Below are 18074 nucleotides of genomic sequence, written 5' to 3' on the forward strand. Positions count from 1 at the left end.
TGCTGCTGCTGGAGGCTACCTGGTTAGTAGTGATCTGTGACAAGGCCTTCTTGATTGTAGTCCCCTATTTCTGCAATGTCCTCCCTAGTGAGGTGCATCAGGCTCCCTCACTACTAGACCTCACTACTAACTTTTAGGAGAAATGTTAAAACATTTGATAGCTGATAGTCCTACCCCTGGCAACTCTGAAATTATTAGTTTGAGAGTAGGTGATTGCTTTTAGGAGTTTTTAGACTGTTTTTAAAACAATTAACTGTTTTTAGAAGTTTTAATTGTATTGTTTTAGTAATGACATGTTTGCCACCCTGGACTCCTTTGGAGGAAAGTTCAGGATATAAATCTAATAAATCATCATCAAAAGATGTTTTCCAGAGATGTAGCCCTTGTTAGTTTGCTGCAGCAAAAACAGTCTTGTGGCACCTGAAAGATTAATAAATTTTATTATGGTACATGGCAATTTTTGTGAACTACAGCCCATTTTGTCAGATGCACTGAGTAACATATGCTTACCTATGGGTGTAAAGGGGGGAAATGTAAAGGTTGGAGTTAAATGGCAATGGAATGCAAACGGTACAGTCTATGACAACTGAATAAGAGCTAAATGTACGATTATTTTATATTGTATGCATAATTGAAAATTAAAGATAAAACTAAAAAATTCACAGCAGCAGTAATAAACAGTATTAATAAGTAATCATGGCAGTGCTGAGCCTTGCCCCCTGCCCCTAAACAGGGTTAGGAAAAAAGTATACCCTGAATAAAATGGTTACATTTGAAAGAGATGTGAAAGCTGGAAACCTGAGATAGGTTCTGCATTAAGATGCTGATAACAATATTGTTAGACATTAATCCCACACTCAGTTTCATACAAAACCAATGGCCGAACTACGCCTTTTAAATACAGAATATAAATAGCCTTGAACATGTATAGCTATGAACATTTCCCCTGTGGCACAAGGAATGTTGAAGTATTTTAGGGTAAAAGAATACAAGTTGTCAAAGCTCTGAACCGTGATTCTGGACAAATTAATCAGTCTTCTCAGTATTTGAGCATATCCAGTACTAAAAAAATGTGAAGGCCTAGCATTGGGGTGGGGTTGGGGAAAAAAAAGAAACTCTCTGGATTGTATCCAAAGTAGTGCTAAGTCAGGGTCCCAACAGCTCAAGGATTTCACAACAGGACTCCCCCTCCCATTTACGCCACTAAATCTGTTGTATGGGTTCACCCAACCTTTAAGAGTAGATCTGGGGACACCAATGGGTACACATGGTGGGAGGAATCATGTTGCACTGCCATTTGGCTCCTTTATTTTCCCCAACATTTTTCCAGAAATAAAATCTGAAATTTGAAACTGGACAAACCTCTCATACAATACTTGCAATTTCAAAATCAGACAAACTTTAGGAAGTAGTGTTGAAATATTGTTACATCCAATTAAACTGCTACAAAACAGATTTAAAGGTAAACTCAGTAGCAATAGCACTTCCACTGTGTCTCTGTATTCATAAACGCAACATGCTGTGTTGAAAAATACTTTCAAAAGGTCAGAATACAGGAATTCTTCAAGGAATTAGTCCAAACTAAAAATCTGCAAAGCCAGGGGTGAGGGCCCTTTGATTCAACCCATGCCCCTCCCCCCCACTCTGCCTCCTGACTGCATTAGGGTTTACTGAATTATGCAAGGCATATTGTGCCTTTACATTATAATTAACACACAGTGTAATGCTACAAGCAATAAAGAAGTTTTTTTGTCAACAGAATATACATGGATACTTATGTTTTCCATGCACTTCCTTCAAGATGTCCTACCTTTATAACAAGCAAGTGTAAGAGCACTTTCTTTGAATTCATTGGAATGAGTGTTTATTCCTGCACCATATTCCAGAAGTACTCCTGCAACCTCAACATGACCTGCACTGGCTGCTTCCATTAAGGGGGTATGTCCATTTTCATTGTGATCTTCAATATTCGCACCTGCTTTCAACAACACTTTGACAATGTCGACAAATCCCCCAGCACAGGCATAAGTGAGTGCCGTGTTTCCTAAAAAAGGGAAAATATATCAAAGTTACTCATAGCCCTGACTTTATAAGTTTAACTATTTATTCATTGTGATTAAATTTCTTCACTCTAAATTAGTTCTTTCCACACAGTTAGTAGTAATACTATGGTGCCTTTAATATTACAGCAGCACTGTGGAATGCATCTATGGGATATCATTCCCCTGCTATAATGCAGAAAGGCTTGCAATCGCATGTGCAGGACTGATGGAATGAATCCTAACAGAGTGAACACCTGGTGTGACCACAAATACACTGTCTGGTTTCCAAACCAAGTCAAAAATGTTTGTGAATCCCTGGCTGTGGGGAATTGCCTCACCACATGGTGACTAGTCTGCAGTATCCAATATTTGTATCTTGTTCAGTGTTCAGTTTTTTGTAGAACTCAACATGCTTAGACCCTATCTGGGCAATCTAAACAATAAAAAATGTTGTAGTCCAAGGTGCAAATGAAGGTCGTGTGTGTGCGTGCGCATGCATGCTGATAGAATGAATCCTCCTAACAGAACCAACACCTGGTGTGACTACAAATACATTGTCTGGTTTCCAAACCAAGCCAAAAATGTTTGTGAATCCCCAGCTGTGAGGAATCATCTCACCACATGGTGACTAGCCTGCCGTGTCCAATATTCATATCTGGTCCAATGTTCAGTTTGCCAGAGATTAGCCACCGGCAGAAAGGCAGACCTTAAAAATTAAATTCTTTCTTGTAGCTGAAGCAAAACAATGTGATGCCTTCCAACTTCTTCGAATCATGAAACTCATTTTCTGTGATGGATACATATCCAGAAGATACGTTCCCAGGATATGAAGGGGTGCCTTAATCTGTCTTTCAAGATGCTGGCAAGCTAGTACATCTGAAAAATTCCCACAGCACAGCATATTCCAGTGCCCAATTCTGGCAAACACTCAGGAGTCGCATCCCCTTCTGCCCACTTCAAAGGAAGCAGATAGGCAGGACTCGGAAAAATGTCACCTGGGGATAGCCGTTAACCTCTACCTGCTTGACTGCCCTGCTGTCAGCATTGTATCAATCCCTAAATGTGCAAAATATTCTATAGGGTTTTTAATCTGCGTAATAACCAATACAGCTTTTTAAAAATTTACAATTAGTATTCTGAGCAGCTTTCCATTTGGTACTTCTATTTTAATATTCATTTCTAATGAGCAATTATTAGAATATATTTCTTACTACACAGAAATGCTTTACAACAACTAAAAAGTCAGTGTCAAGGTACTTAATTTCTCCCAAAATTGACAGAGCTGCTTTTAAAATATGAATGTTGCCTAACACTACCTGAGCTTCTTCACCCAGGTTTATATGGGTGCTCACGTAAAGACAAACACTGCGCTACTTGTCACACTTACTACTTCTCTAGCGAAATAATTTGCATATACTTCCAATCACATGAAAACTACAAGCAGAAAGTTGGATATTACATCCACATATTCACTGTTTTTTATTCCTTATGTACACTTACCTGTTGAAGACTGGGCGTTGACATCAGCACAATGAACAAGTAGCAATTTCACAATGTCCACATAGCCTCCACTGGCTGCTGCCATGAGTGGGGTTATATCTCCTTTATTCCCTCTGTCTTCAACGTTTGCATGCATTGCAAGCAATACCTGCAAAATGAAACAGAAGTTAACCTTAGATTCCTCATCACTTAGTCATTCTCCCTGTGAAGGGGAAGAATCAGATGTTCAGTCTCATGAAGAATTATTTAACACCCAGTACAAAGGAGTTTCCACTTAGAACTAAAAAATTAAGAAACAGAGTGATTGTAAGGGAAACAGAGGAAAAAGATGAAAGAAGGCATAAGCAGAAAATAGCCTAGACAAGAAGGGTGTGGAAGAGAAACATGGGAAATAATTAAAAAACCAGGCTATGTAAAGACAGATGTTGTCATGTGATTTGTTATGTGGGAACTGCCCTGAGTTAGCAATCAAATATTAAATTTGATTTCATTGCACATTGCCACCACTATAGCATGGAGTTGTTTTCTTCTCTTGGTCTTGACACAATGGTGGTGCTGGTGAAGTTAGGCACCATTAGTTCTGTGCTGAGCTTTGGACAATTGCATCTTCTAGGCCAGGGAAAAGATAAATGAGAATAGCAAAGGGGAGATAAAACACTGCCTCAATACTTGTTTGAAAGGCTGCAAAGTAACAGAAAACCAGAATACTACAAATACTAATTATACCAAATACTGAAGAGACTAACTCAGGTGGCTCCAGATTCACATAGCGTAACATTCAGCTCACTTTTTCTTTTTAAATTTCTCCCAAACAAGGTGAAGTAAATCATTACTTTTAGCTTCTAGTTCTCTAGCCATAATCATCTCTGGCACAAAACAGATGCAATACAAAATTTTAAGACAGAAAATCTTCAGATTGTGCCACTCTGTATTTATAGGAATACAGGAAGCTGCCAAGTCACATCGTTGGTTCATCTAGCTCAGCTTTGTCTACAATGACTAGCAGTTCTTCTCCAGGATTTCAGACTTTCCCAATCCTACTTGGAGATACCAGAGACTGATCCTAGACCTTCTGCATGCAAAGTATGTGCTGCACCACTGAACTATGGCCCTATATGTTGGATGTTGTATCTGGCGCAAGCAGATGCCCAGGATGCAGAACAGTATAGTGACAGGCTAGATGCCAGTTGAAGCAATGAGCCGGACAAGCATTAAGTTTTAAGAGTCACTTTACTGACAATATATCACAAGCTCTCTCTGTACAAACTCCTCGACCCCCACACTCACAAGTGTCTGCTGGCCCTCTATATAGATAAGGCCAGCTGCCCGAGCCTAGGTTGTTTAGCAACGTGTCCTTGAAGATGGCTCGAGCTCTGCCAACTTTCGCTTCTAAGTCACGTAGCTCACTTGTGGAAATTTAACCTCTGCTTTCTCGGTTTAATAGCCAACAATCCCCCACCTTAAATTTCCACATTCAGCCAGTTACATTTCTCTTCCATTTACATGTGTTACATTTTACATGTCATTACATTTACATCATTTGGTTTTATTCTTCTGATACATTTCCTTTTATTTCAGTTTTCATCACTTTCATTTGTAATATAGTTACTCTATTGCAATCTCAGCATCATTAGATATTCTAAATGACTATTCCCTAGACCAGTTGGTCATGGAACCGACCAGAGGGACGGCAACCCTGGACTTAATCCTCAGTGGGGACCGGGACCTGGTGCAAGATGTAAGTGTTGTTGAACCGATTGGGAGCAGTGACCACAGTGCTATTAAATTCAACATACATGTAAATGGCCAATTGCCAAGAAAATCCAACACGGTCACATTTGACTTCAAAAGAGGAAACTTCACAAAAATGAGGGGATTGGTAAAAAGAAAGCTGAAAAACAAAGTCCAGAGGGTCACATCACTCGAAAATGCTTGGAAGTTGTTTAAAAACACTATATTAGAAGCTCAACTGGAGTGCATACCGCAGATCAGAAAAGGTACCGCCAGGGCCAAGAAGATGCCAGCATGGTTAACGAGCAAAGTCAAGGAAGCTCTTAGAGGCAAAAAGTCTTCCTTCAAAAAATGGAAGTCTTGTCCAAATGAAGAAAATAAAAAAGAACACAAACTCTGGCAAAAGAAATGCAAGAAGACAATAAGGGATGCTAAAAAAGAATTTGAGGAGCACATTGCTAAGAACATAAAAACCAACAACAAAAAATTCTATCAATACATTCAAAGCAGGAGACCATCTAGGGAGACGATTGGACCCTTGGATGATAAGGGAGTCAAAGGTGTACTAAAGAACGATAAGGAGATTGCAGAGAAGCTAAATGAATTCTTTGCATCTGTCTTCACAGTAGAAGATATAGGGCAGATCCCTGAACCTGAACTAACATTTGCAGGAAGGGATTCTGAGGAACTGAGACAAATAGTGGTAACGAGAGAGGAAGTTCTAAGCTTAATGGACAATATAAAAACTGACAAATCACCGGGCCCGGATGACATCCACCCAAGAGTTCTCAAAGAACTCAAAGGTGAAATTGCTGATCTGCTAACTAAAATATGTAACTTGTCCCTCGGGTCCTCCTCCGTGCCTGAGGACTGGAAAGTGGCAAATGTAACGCCAATCTTCAAAAGGGATCCAGAGGGGATCCCGGAAATTACAGGCCAGTTAGCTTAACTTCTGTCCCTGGAAAACTGGTAGAAAGTATTATTAAAGCTAGATTAACTAAGCACATAGAAGAACAAGCCTTGCTGAAGCAGAGCCAGCATGGCTTCTGCAAGGGAAAGTCCTGTCTCAGTAACCTATTAGAATTCTTTGAGAGTGTCAACAAGCATATAGATAGAGGTGATCCAGTGGACATAGTGTACTTAGACTTTCAAAAAGCGTTTGACAAGGTACCTCACCAAAGGCTTCTGAGGAAGCTTAGCAGTCATGGAATAAGAGGAGAGGTCCTCTTGTGGATAAGGAATTGGTTAAGAAGCAGAAAGCAGAGAGTAGGAATAAACGGACAGTTCTCCCAATGAAGGGCTGTAGAAAGTGGAGTCCCTCAAGGATCGGTATTGGGACCTGTACTTTTCAACTTGTTCATTAATGACCTAGAATTAGGAGTGAGCAGTGAAGTGGCCAAGTTTGCTGACGACACTAAATTGTTCAGGGTTGTTAAAACAAAAAGGGATTGCGAAGAGCTCCAAAAAGACCTCTCCAAACTGAGTGAATGGGCGGGAAAATGGCAAATGCAATTCAATATAAACAAGTGTAAAATTATGCATATTGGAGCAAAAAATCTGAATTTCAAATATACGCTCATGGGGTCTGAACTGGCGGTGACCGACCAGGAGAGAGACCTCGGGGTTGTAGTGGACAGCACGATGAAAATGTCGACCCAGTGTGCGGCAGCTGTGAAAAAGGCAAATTCCATGCTAGCGATAATTAGGAAAGGTATTGAAAATAAAACAGTCGATATCATAATGCCGTTGTATAAATCTATGGTGCGGCCGCATTTGGAATACTGTGTACAGTTCTGGTCGCCTCATCTCAAAAAGGATATTATAGAGTTGGAAAAGGTTCAGAAGAGGGCAACCAGAATGATCAAGGGGATGGAGCGACTCCCTTACGAGGAAAGGTTGCAGCATTTGGGGCTTTTTAGTTTAGAGAAAAGGCGGGTCAGAGGAGACATGATAGAAGTGTATAAAATTATGCATGGCATTGAGAAAGTGGATAGAGAAAAGTTCTTCTCCCTCTCTCATAATACTAGAACTCGTGGACATTCAAAGAAGCTGAATGTTGGAAGATTCAGGACAGACAAAAGGAAGTACTTCTTTACTCAGCGCATAGTTAAACTATGGAATTTGCTCCCACAAGATGCAGTAATGGCCACCAGCTTGGACGGCTTTAAAAGAAGATTAGACAAATTCATGGAGGACAGGGCTATCAATGGCTACTAGCCATGATGGCTGTGCTCTGCCACCCTAGTCAGAGGCAGCATGCTTCTGAAAACCAGTTGCCGGAAGCCTCAGGAGGGGAGAGTGTTCTTGCACTCGGGTCCTGCTTGCGGGCTTCCCCCAGGCACCTGGTTGGCCACTGTGAGAACAGGATGCTGGACTAGATGGGCCACTGGCCTGATCCAGCAGGCTCTTCTTATGTTCTTATGTTCTTATTTTCATTATATTTCATTACTCTTCATGATTTCCATCATCCCACTTTTTCCAGTTACTGAAGTCTATATGTTTAATGGAATTTATTTTAAATCTAACAGGTAGAATACCTTTTGTTGTTCTCTCTGATCTGCGTGGTTGTATTTCTGCCTTAGTGTCTGTGTCTGTGTCAGGCGATTCCTCTGTTTCTCTCTCAGAGCTAGAACTTGATTCACTACTGCTGCCTGTTTCTTCTTGTTTTATAGGTACTGTGTCTGCCTGTTCTTGTTCATTACTACCTTCAGTGTTTCCCAACTCCACATATGTTTTCTCTTCCCAATCCTGCTCTATTGCTTGCACGCTTCTGCTTAACACTACAGACCTTTGTTTTGGCAGCCATATTCTGTAATACGTGTTTTCAAATCCCAGCATGTACCCTTTGTCTGCTCTCCTTTGCAGCTTCCCTGTCCTTTTATTTTTGGGAACATGTACCCAGCATTCTGCTCCAAACCTAATCAAATGGTTTAATCTGGGTTTTCTGTCATACAATTTCTGATAAGGAGACATTCCAGTGGCCTTATGGAATATTCTGTTTTGAATGTAAGCTGAATACAGAACACACTCTCCCCAGAAACCTGGTGTTAAAGAGGAGTCACATAGCATTGATCTTATTGAGTCCTGAAGCAACCTGTTCCAGCGTTCAGCTAACCCGTTCTGATGAGGACTATAAGGGGCTGTTAACTCCTGTTTTATTCCTCTTTTATCCAAGTATTCAGTAAAAGAGTGTCCTAAGAACTCTCCTCCTTGATCTGATCTTATTCTCTGTATTTTGACACCAAAGTGCACTTCAATTTTTGTAATAAATCTTTTCAGTTTCTCTGCAGCTTCACTTTTAGCTTTTAGTAAATAAACAGTGCAGAATTTTGAAAAATCATCAACTATTGTCAGGAAATATCTTGCCCCCCCCTGAGTAGGTTGAAATGGCCCCACTAAGTCCACGTGTATTAATTGATAAGGTGCATTTGTGCTGGGCATGGCTTCTTTGTTCTTTGCAGCCACAACTGCCCTAGTTTGTTTACACACGTGGCAGTCTACATATTTTTCAGTTCCTCAATGTCACATCATTACTGTTCTCTGTTGTTTTCACCACATTTTCATATCCTATATGGCCTAGTTTTCTGTGCCATAAATGAACACAATTATTATGGGGTTTCTTATTAGCATACATGAGTACATGATTTGTTTGTTTCACGTGTAAGAAGAACAATGAGTTCCTCACTATTCCTTTCATGAATATTTTTTCTCCTCTCATTACATGCACTGAACCCCTTTTGAACATTACTGTGAACCCCATTTCATTGAGTTTCGACACAGCCATAATGTTACATTCGATATCAGGAACAAACAGCACATCTGTCATAATGGTATTGAAACCTGCTAATTTCACTGTACCCCTACTTTTGATCTGTTTCTTAGATCCATCAGCCATTATTACATGATCCTCTACATCACAAAATGTATGAAACATAGATTTATCTTTGATTATACTATTTGTTGCCCCACTGTCAATTGCCCATAAATCTTTACAGTTATTTCCCTGCTCATTGTTAATACATTGCTTATTCTTACTAGCATAGATCACCTGTACACATGGTTTTCTTCCTCTTTCTCTTCTTCTTGCTTCACAATTCCTTTGCAGATGTTGCCTGGAACCACAAAAATAACACGCCTTTTGTCCATACAGTATGTCTTGTGCAGCTTTGTTGTTCTGTTTTTCCACGTTGTGTTTAGACTCAGTCTTTTCCTGCTTTGCCATTTCCTGCCTCCTTTGGAATTCTTGTAAAAGTTTGCCTTCTATATAATCCATATTGAGATTTGCATCGTCCATTGCTTCCAAAGAGCTCACCAGACTATCATAACTTGAATCTAGTGAAGCTAATGTGATATACACTTTTTGCGTTTGAGAATGTTCAATTTCACGTTCTGACAACTCAGTAAACAGTCTGTTTATTTCCAACAAATGCTCTGACATGGTTGTATCTCCAGATAAGCGCATCTGATACAATCTTCTGGCAAGATATATTTTAGAACTGGCAGTCTTTTTCACATGAATATTTCTTAAAGTTTCCCAGGTTTCCTTTGCCGTTGTTGCATCACGCACGTGCAGTAATTGAGAATCATCAATAGCAAGAACAATTAACGCCTTTGCCCTCTCATCCAGCCTTCTCCAATCTGCTGGAATAGGCACCCCGGCGGGTGGGTCTTCTGCGATAGCTTTCCACAGGTCTTCTTTCACTAGAAAAGCCTGCATTCTCTGTTTCCAAGTGCCATAATTTTTTCCCTGTCAGCCTTTCCAAGGGAATCCCGGCCGATAACGTAACAGACATACTTTCACTTTTCACAGTTCACCGCCTTTGTAATTAGAGCTTCTCACCTCTGTCCTTCAGTCAGGTTTTTTTCCCACGGCTCTCTCACAGCTTTCAGCTCAGCTTTCGGTTTCTCCGTCTCTCTGCTGTTTTACTCGCTGGTCTGCAGTTCTGGCTTTTCTCTGCCGCTTTTCTGCAATCCTCAGCACCAGGTAACCATCAGCACCAGGTAACCATCCTCTACTACCATTTGTTGGATGTTGTATCTGGCGCAAGCAGATGCCCAGGATGCAGAACAGTATAGTGACAGGCTAGATGCCAGTTGAAGCAATGAGCCGGACAAGCAATAAGTTTTAAGAGTCACTTTACTGACAATATATCACAAGCTCTCTCTGTACAAACTCCTCAACCCCCACACTCACAAGTGTCTGCTGGCCCTCTATATAGATAAGGCCAGCTGCCCGAGCCTAGGTTGCTTAGCAACGTGTCCTTGAAGATGGCTCGAGCTCTGCCAACTTTCGCTTCTAAGTCACGTAGCTCACTTGTGGAAATTTAACCTCTGCTTTCTCGGTTTAATAGCCAACACTATATTGACCTCAGAATCTTGACAATGACTCCATAATGTCCAATTACTAAGATATCCTTAGGGTTATGCAGATAGGGGTGGGACGATATACAGTAGGGCCCCGCTTTTCGGCATTCCACTAATACTGCGGCTTTCAATTAGAGTAACACCCCACTCATACGGCACTTGTTCCGCTTTTCGGCGGGGGTCTGGAACGTAACCCACCGTATAAGTGGGGCCCTACTGTAGATGGACATGGTTAGTTCTCCAAACCTGCTACTGAAAACCCACTACCATTCTCTTTTCGTAACAGCGACAGCTCTTCCTGAATGTTTCTACCATGACTGGGGGAGGGAAGTGAGGGGGGAAACAAGCCATCATGGTGTGAGGACAGCTCTTTATAACAGAGCAATCTGGTGTCACCAATGAAGATGTTTACTTTCTGCCATAGAAATAAATGAAGCCAATTCACTAAAAATGATAGTGATATTGCCAGTGTTGGATGTACAAAGCAGGTACAGTGATGTTCCCAAGAATACTTGACCATTGATGCTGTGCTCAAAAAGTCAGAAAGTACTGACTTTACCCAATAACATGTCAACAAGCCAGAAGAATTCAGTTTGGTGGTGTGATCTTCTCAGCTTTCTTGTTCCACTTAAACCTTGCAGGATTAAGCCCTTCAAAAGCTATTGAATATTTTGCTGGTCCTTTTAAATCACTGCTGTGTTGTGTAAGCATATCAATTATTTCTGGACTCATGCAAATGAAAACATGAAGGGATTGATATGCATGTTTTATGGAAAGCATACCATATTGTACCAATAAGTCAGAAGTTTCTTTTTAGTCTGAAAACTAATCAGAGAACTACAAAGTGTATTTCTTATTTAAAGGAATGGCTTAGATCACCATCACTCACTCACTTGTGCCAATTCATAATACCCAGCTGAACACGCCAAGCAAAGGAGACTCTCCCCTTCTTCTGTATGTTCATTTACACTTCTTCCTTCATCCAACAGCTTCCGGACAGCATTTACATCCCCATCTGAGCATGCTTCTGCCAAACTGCGACTAGAAGATAATAGTTTAAATACACTGAGCACACAAGGAAATTAGCTGAAATGAATTACACAGATTACACTCGCTATTGACTAAAAACTGACAGCTGATGTCCTTTAAAAATGGATTTATGTAAAAGAAAACCCTGTCAGCTGACAAATCTGGCCCTAAGACAACGTTCTCCCATTGTGATTGTATCCAAGATGTTGGATGTGGGGGCACTAGCTTTACATACTCTTTCCCTGCAAGTCATAAAAGGGAAGGTCTGAACCAGGAGACATGTAATTATAAAGAATGCAAAACGGATAATTTGGAAAGGACTACATCGCTACTCCAGATTACAGAATTGAAATATTTTATTGTAAACATCTTGGAAGTTTCTGTTTGGGGAAAACAGGCTTTGAGTTTAAGACTCACTTGGTCTATTTTTTAAATAATCTGATTATATATTCAAAATACACAAAGCTTATATACATACATAGATATAAAGTATATCTTAAACTTATCATAAATCACATGGTCTTTATACAGCTATAGAGCAGTTCACAGGACAGTACAAGTAGATCACTGGTAGATGAGGGACTATCTCTGTCTCCACTTTAGCCCAAATTAGTAATCTGTATTATCAAGCCTTTTAAGTAGAGACCTTATCCCAGTCTGCATCTGTGCTGGAATTGTTTTTAACATGTTTTTAAATATTTTAAAGAGGTTTTAAGATGTTTTGTTTTTAATATATTTTAAGATGCTTTGCTTTTAAGGTATTTTTAATGTTTTATCATTTGTTTGCTGCCCTTGGCTCCTTCTGGGATGAAGGGTGGGATATAAATTTAATCAATAAAGGTAAAATATTTGAAATCTACCTGTCACTTTAAAAAGGACAACACAATCTGAGTGTCTAAAGTCTAATCCTTCCAAAATTCAAGTTTCATTTGCTGCAATTATCATATCAGATGCAAGCAAGTTCAGTATTAATGTTTCTAGATATGCAATCAACTACAGAACCCCAACAATAGTATAAGACATGCAAAGAGTTCTCCCCATAGTTTTACAGAGGGCAAGAACTGTCTGACATTTAAATATTCTATGAAATAATGCTTGGCCTCACTTCCTTGCTGACATACAGAAACAGCAAGAGCCATCATTGAGAACCAAAGGAGAGGCTAACAATGAGATCCTCAGGACAGACAGATTGGTTTTTTTCCCACATTACACTAAACTAAAGATAGGGAACCTGTGGCTCTTCAAATGTTGTTTGACTACAATTTCCATCGTCTCCAATGGGAAAGGCCAAAGGTTCCCTATTCCTACATTAAACTATAGCTTAATGGGATATGACCAACCAGGAACAAACGACAGCAAGCCTTGGGCTTCAGGAGTTCACAAACTTTTCTTTCCCCTTCACCTCAGTTCGTCATGTCATCTGGACTGAAACTGTGGTTACTATTAATTACAACCAGTTTAAAACAAAACAACTTGCAACCATGCTTTATGAACCTGGCTTGTTTCAAATAACCACAGCTAAAATTAGCCACAGCTTGTCATGCCATCCAGACCTGGAACTGTGGCTAATCAAAACTGTGGTTAATAAAAAGTGGAGGCAAAACTCCTCCACTGCACAGGAAGAGAACAGCAGCATGAAGGATAGCCAACATGGTGCCCTCCAGATGTGGTCAGACTACAATTCCCATCAGCCTGAGCCAAGTGATGTGGGATAGAAAATTTCCGTTTCATAAGTTCATTAATAACAATGAATAGATGCCAACTGCAAATAAAAAATTAAGCAAGGTTAGAAATGTCAACATTTTTTCTTTGTTTACTAAATACAAGTAAAATAAGCATGCTAAATTAGATCACTTTCTCCAATGCAAACTTTTTTTTTCTGATGCAAAATTACCTTATGCAATTTAGCCTAATTCACAGTTATCTAGAAAACCCACGTCAGTGGTACCAGCCAACACATGCGGGCTAGGGCTGATGGGAGTTGCAGTCTATCATCGGGGGGGGGGACCACGTTGGCTATCCCTTGTTTAGAGTGACCTGTGAAGGCAGCTACTGTGACAGAATGTAGCTAATGTCAACTACGGAGGACTTGAGGGACCCAATCTCATATTGGCCAATAATAATCACATTTTAGATTGTATGCCTACAAGAGAGACTGGTTCCTTTTAGCTACTAAAGAACACCTCAATGCTGGGGCACTTTATAAATAAATGTCATCCCCATTTGGCACGCTGAAATTGCACAGGCCAGGAAAGCCAGATCTGCTGTTAGAGCAGTCTTTGAGTAAATTACTAAAATAAGTAGTTTGTTACTAAAACAATTTTCTCTATCAGAAGCCAGCAGCCAAATATTGGCTGGTTAGTTCAAACCAATAGGTAAAATTCAGTCCCACTACCTCACTTCAATGTCCCTTGGATTACTTATGCCCCTAGGGTTGGATTACTCATGTCAATCTGCTATTAGTTTATGTGGAATACCAGTTAGTAGCCAGAAAAGCTTGATTAATTCACTTGATTAATTATGACTACTATCTACCATATTCCCTCAAGTTCGTGTTTCTCAGCCCACTTACGCTCTCACTCCTTTCTGTGACCTTCCTAACTTTCAGAGACTGCTTCCTACGCAGTCCTCATCCTGCTCCTCCATTCCAAGGAGCTGTGCAAGGTTTTTACATCAACTAAGTTGGTAACTCTAAGTTCCCTGAGCTGCTAGAACGTTCATGAATGTCCCGTGAATGACACCAGATCAGCCAATCTGTGTTAGAGGCTTTACTGCCTCAACCATACATTATAAATGATTGTACAATACTCATTTAAGCCAATTTTGTGTACCCCAAGTTGCCTCATTTCACAGCTATAAATTTTTAAGGCAACATTAAACTGTATACAGCATAGATGCAACATATATGTAAATATAGTTTAGAGCCAAAAAAGTGGAAATTTGACAATTCTGCCTTGCGACATTACCTTTTCTTGCTACTTTATCTCTCCAACCTGTCTAAAGAATCTCTCATTTGAGACCCACTCAAGGGCTGATATGGCTGAAACACTGCTTTGGGTAAAGCCTCAAGTGGTCACAATTCAATTTATATTTTTGAATTTAAGAGACAGAAGCAGATCTAGGCCCTATTTATATTGTTTTATAAGCTATGTAAGTTACGAAACATTCTGCACCAAGAACAATTTTATCCATAATGTTCAGCTTCTCAAGTCAAATACAGATAGACTCAAACCAAGATGTAAAGAAACTCAATACATACTTGTCCACTTGTCCTGCATTGTGATTGTTCTCTGCTCTCATCCGGGTCAATGCAGCAGCAGCTTCATCCAATGCACAGCTGACAGAAGAAGTCAATCTTCGGAGCACCTCAGGATCTGCGAAGGCTTTACCATCGGCAGTGGACAATTTACCAATCCCTTCAGCGTATGTGCGTTCATCAATCAGGTTAGTATGAAAACCACACAAAAAATGCAGAGACACCATTTTAAACTTCAGCCACATGCACTATTAGTTAAAGTTGTCAGCTGCAGACATGCCAGAAAATTAGAAGCTACTTTGTCCCTATAGTATCAGGAACTTCAAATATAACAATGAAAAAGCAATGCTAGCTTTAGGACCTGACAATTCTCACTGCATTCATAAATTCAACTCTTAGGTTTGTGTAAAAACACCATCCTGAACTACAAATAGGATAGGAATGGGGGGAACTCAATGGCATGTGCATTTGAGACTTCATTTTTTTAGATACTCCAATGAACATTTTCTGTTAATTAAGCAAAACTAAATTTAAAGTCAAATGCAAATTTAAATGAAAAGATCAGAACACTTGGCAGGCTTGGATGTGGCTATATAAAATCAATTACCCATAAGTGTAATGTGTAACAAAGTATTCTACATATTTTATTATGGCTTTTGCTGAAACACCATCCTAAAATTATGTTTTAAAGCATGTTGAAAAATAATGCTGAAATAATACTTTTAAGTTGGCCAGTTTTACAATCATTTTTTAAAGTTCCTATAATTCACTTTGAAAATCGTTTACACACAATTTTATGACTGTGCACAAAATGCCAACCATGATTTAGTGTTATAAAGACACTATCACTATAGCGTTATAGTGTGCAGGGGCTTACATGCCTCCCTCCCTTCCTCTAATGTGGCTGGTGCAGTTCGGAAGCTTTCTCTTCCATTTTATGCTAACCATTGTTTACTATGACATCTCAACCCAGACAAACTGCAGTAAGTTTTGACTACTGTTAGTGGAAACAAACTTCAAACAGTGATTTATGAAGCAAGTTTATTTCTATAAATCATAGCTGATTAACCACAGTTTAGATTTGGACCTAATTGTCAACCATGGCTAATCTAAAACAGAAGTGGAAGCTTCTGATATGCTGTCTCCTAATCCTGACAATATAATAATACGAAAACTTCTGGTACATGGAACCCTAGCTCCTCCTTCTAGGGCACAAGAGCCCTAAAATAACTGGCTATGTATGTGCAGCTAGAGACAGCATCAAGCAGCAACCACCTTCAATCAGGGATTCAGTTTTCCAATTCAAGATTTTTCAGAAAACCCACATCACTGCTTTGAACCAGAGTCTCCCTAATGTAATTCAACACCACACTAGATCTCTTTCCACTGACAGCTATATGTCCAGTTTTCAATACTGTACAAAATTTTTCATACTGATCTCCCCCCACCCAGCCCTGCCCCACCCAAGTGAACTCTGTGCCTGAATGAAGCCTCTGCTGAAGCCAGGATGATCAAAGTTCAGAGCCAAATGTTTTGCGATCGATGATTTAGGAGAAGGGGTACCGCCTGTTTTGGATAAGATTACAGTCCCCCTGAAGCAGCAGGTTTGCAGCTTCAGGGCACTCCCAGATCTAGCCATGCTCCTGGATGCTAACGTGTCAGCAATGGCCAGGAGGGCTTTTATCAGTTTAATATATCAGCTTCACCTTTGCCAGAAGGAACCAAACCTGATCCCAATAACTGATGTCCTAGTCACATCAAGTTAGATTGTTGCATGTACCCTTAAAGGTAGCCCAGTAATGTCAACTGAACATAGTTCATAGAACATAGCTGCCAGGATTTTGTCTGGAGCCAGAAGCCTAGATTGTATTAGTGGCCAACTTACCATGAAATACTTTTCACCAGTCTAGGCTGATGCATCAGATGAAATACTTCCTGGACAGAGATAGCCTGCCCACATGCTCTAACAGCATCCAGTTTAGATTAGTGAAATGCATTTTCAAAGGCGATGTCTTTGAAAACTGTTCAGAAGTTGGCGCAAAACACTGCTTCTAGATTACTGTCCAACACCAGGAGTTCTCAATATATATTGCCAGTTTTAAGCAGTTACATGGGAACCTGGACCATTTCCAGGAACAATTCAGAGTGCTGGTCCTTACCTTTAAAGCCCTATACAGCTAAAGATCAACAAACCTCACACACAATGTGCTCACACATGAACCTGTCTGACTGTTGAGATTTTCCTGAGGCCCTCTTCTTCAGGCACCCTACCTTTGGAGGAGATGCAGGTGGTGACCGAAAATGAGCATTGTAGTGATGGTGCCCATTTTAGAATGCCTCTCCAGGTAGGCTTGCCTGGTACGAACTTTGAACATTCTTTCAGCACCAGCTGAAGATAATTTGCAGATCTGCATTTTAGGTATTTATCCTTGCTCAGCTCTGGTTCTCTGCCATTTTAACATCCAGCTATTTTATTTTATCTGGTTTGTTTTAATTACCATTTTAACATTACCCACTCTGAGAATGCTTTGGGGTTCAAGTGGGATAAAGTGTTCAAAATATTTAAACTGACCCACTGGCTCCAAGTTTCCAGGCTTGAATTAAAAGGTGCCTGTTTTGATTTGTCAGTCCCTAAGTGACCTCGGAGCAGCAGTATCTTAAAACAGTGGCTTTCCAAATGAACCTACCGCAGAACTTCACACCTCTTCTGAACCTCTGTTTCCTCCCCCACAAACCGGTCTCAGATGCACAAGAGCACCAGCCCCCATTTGATACAGCCCCCAATGCCTCCTGAAGCTACCCCTTTCTTCCATCTCAAAGTTCCTTCCTTTCCTTCCTCCTTCTATTTCCTGGCTTCTTAAAGCTGCCCCCCTTCCTATACAGTTGGAACAGGTAACATTCTATTTGCAAAAAAACTCTGACACACCCTTCACATATACACAGCACACCAGATTCAGAAGGGAATTACTTTCTCTTACTTTCCAGGACTGTAGCTATATTAGTCTGTTGCACAAAAAAATCCTTTGTATGCATAGAGAATAACCCCATCAAACCTAATGGGGCTTACTTCTGGGAGGACCAGTTTAGAATTGAGGGTAACCATTGCTGACATTGAAGCAGGTCAGTCTTTATTACAGATTAATTAATCCAAA

At 40.2% G+C, this 18074-nt stretch overlaps 1 protein-coding gene across 9 annotated transcripts in view; it reads right to left on the bottom strand.

The window, feature by feature from the left end:
• Positions 1-18074, bottom strand: part of ANKHD1 (ankyrin repeat and KH domain containing 1) — a 134480-nt gene that overhangs the window by 89208 nt on the left and 27198 nt on the right. For 8 of the 9 annotated variants that reach the window (XM_061586869.1, XM_061586903.1, XM_061586928.1 and 5 more), the window contains 4 exons: positions 14926-15082; positions 11531-11678; positions 3543-3690; positions 1811-2044 (listed from right to left, as the gene is read on the bottom strand). In XM_061586869.1, coding sequence (XP_061442853.1) covers positions 1811-2044; positions 3543-3690; positions 11531-11678; positions 14926-15082 — 687 coding nt within the window. The remainder of the gene's footprint in view (positions 1-1810; positions 2045-3542; positions 3691-11530; positions 11679-14925; positions 15083-18074) is intronic. The other variant, XM_061586887.1, reaches the window with a different exon arrangement.

The sequence above is a fragment of the Rhineura floridana genome, chromosome 1 (genome assembly GCF_030035675.1).
Source record: "Rhineura floridana isolate rRhiFlo1 chromosome 1, rRhiFlo1.hap2, whole genome shotgun sequence".
NCBI lineage: Eukaryota > Metazoa > Chordata > Lepidosauria > Squamata > Rhineuridae > Rhineura > Rhineura floridana.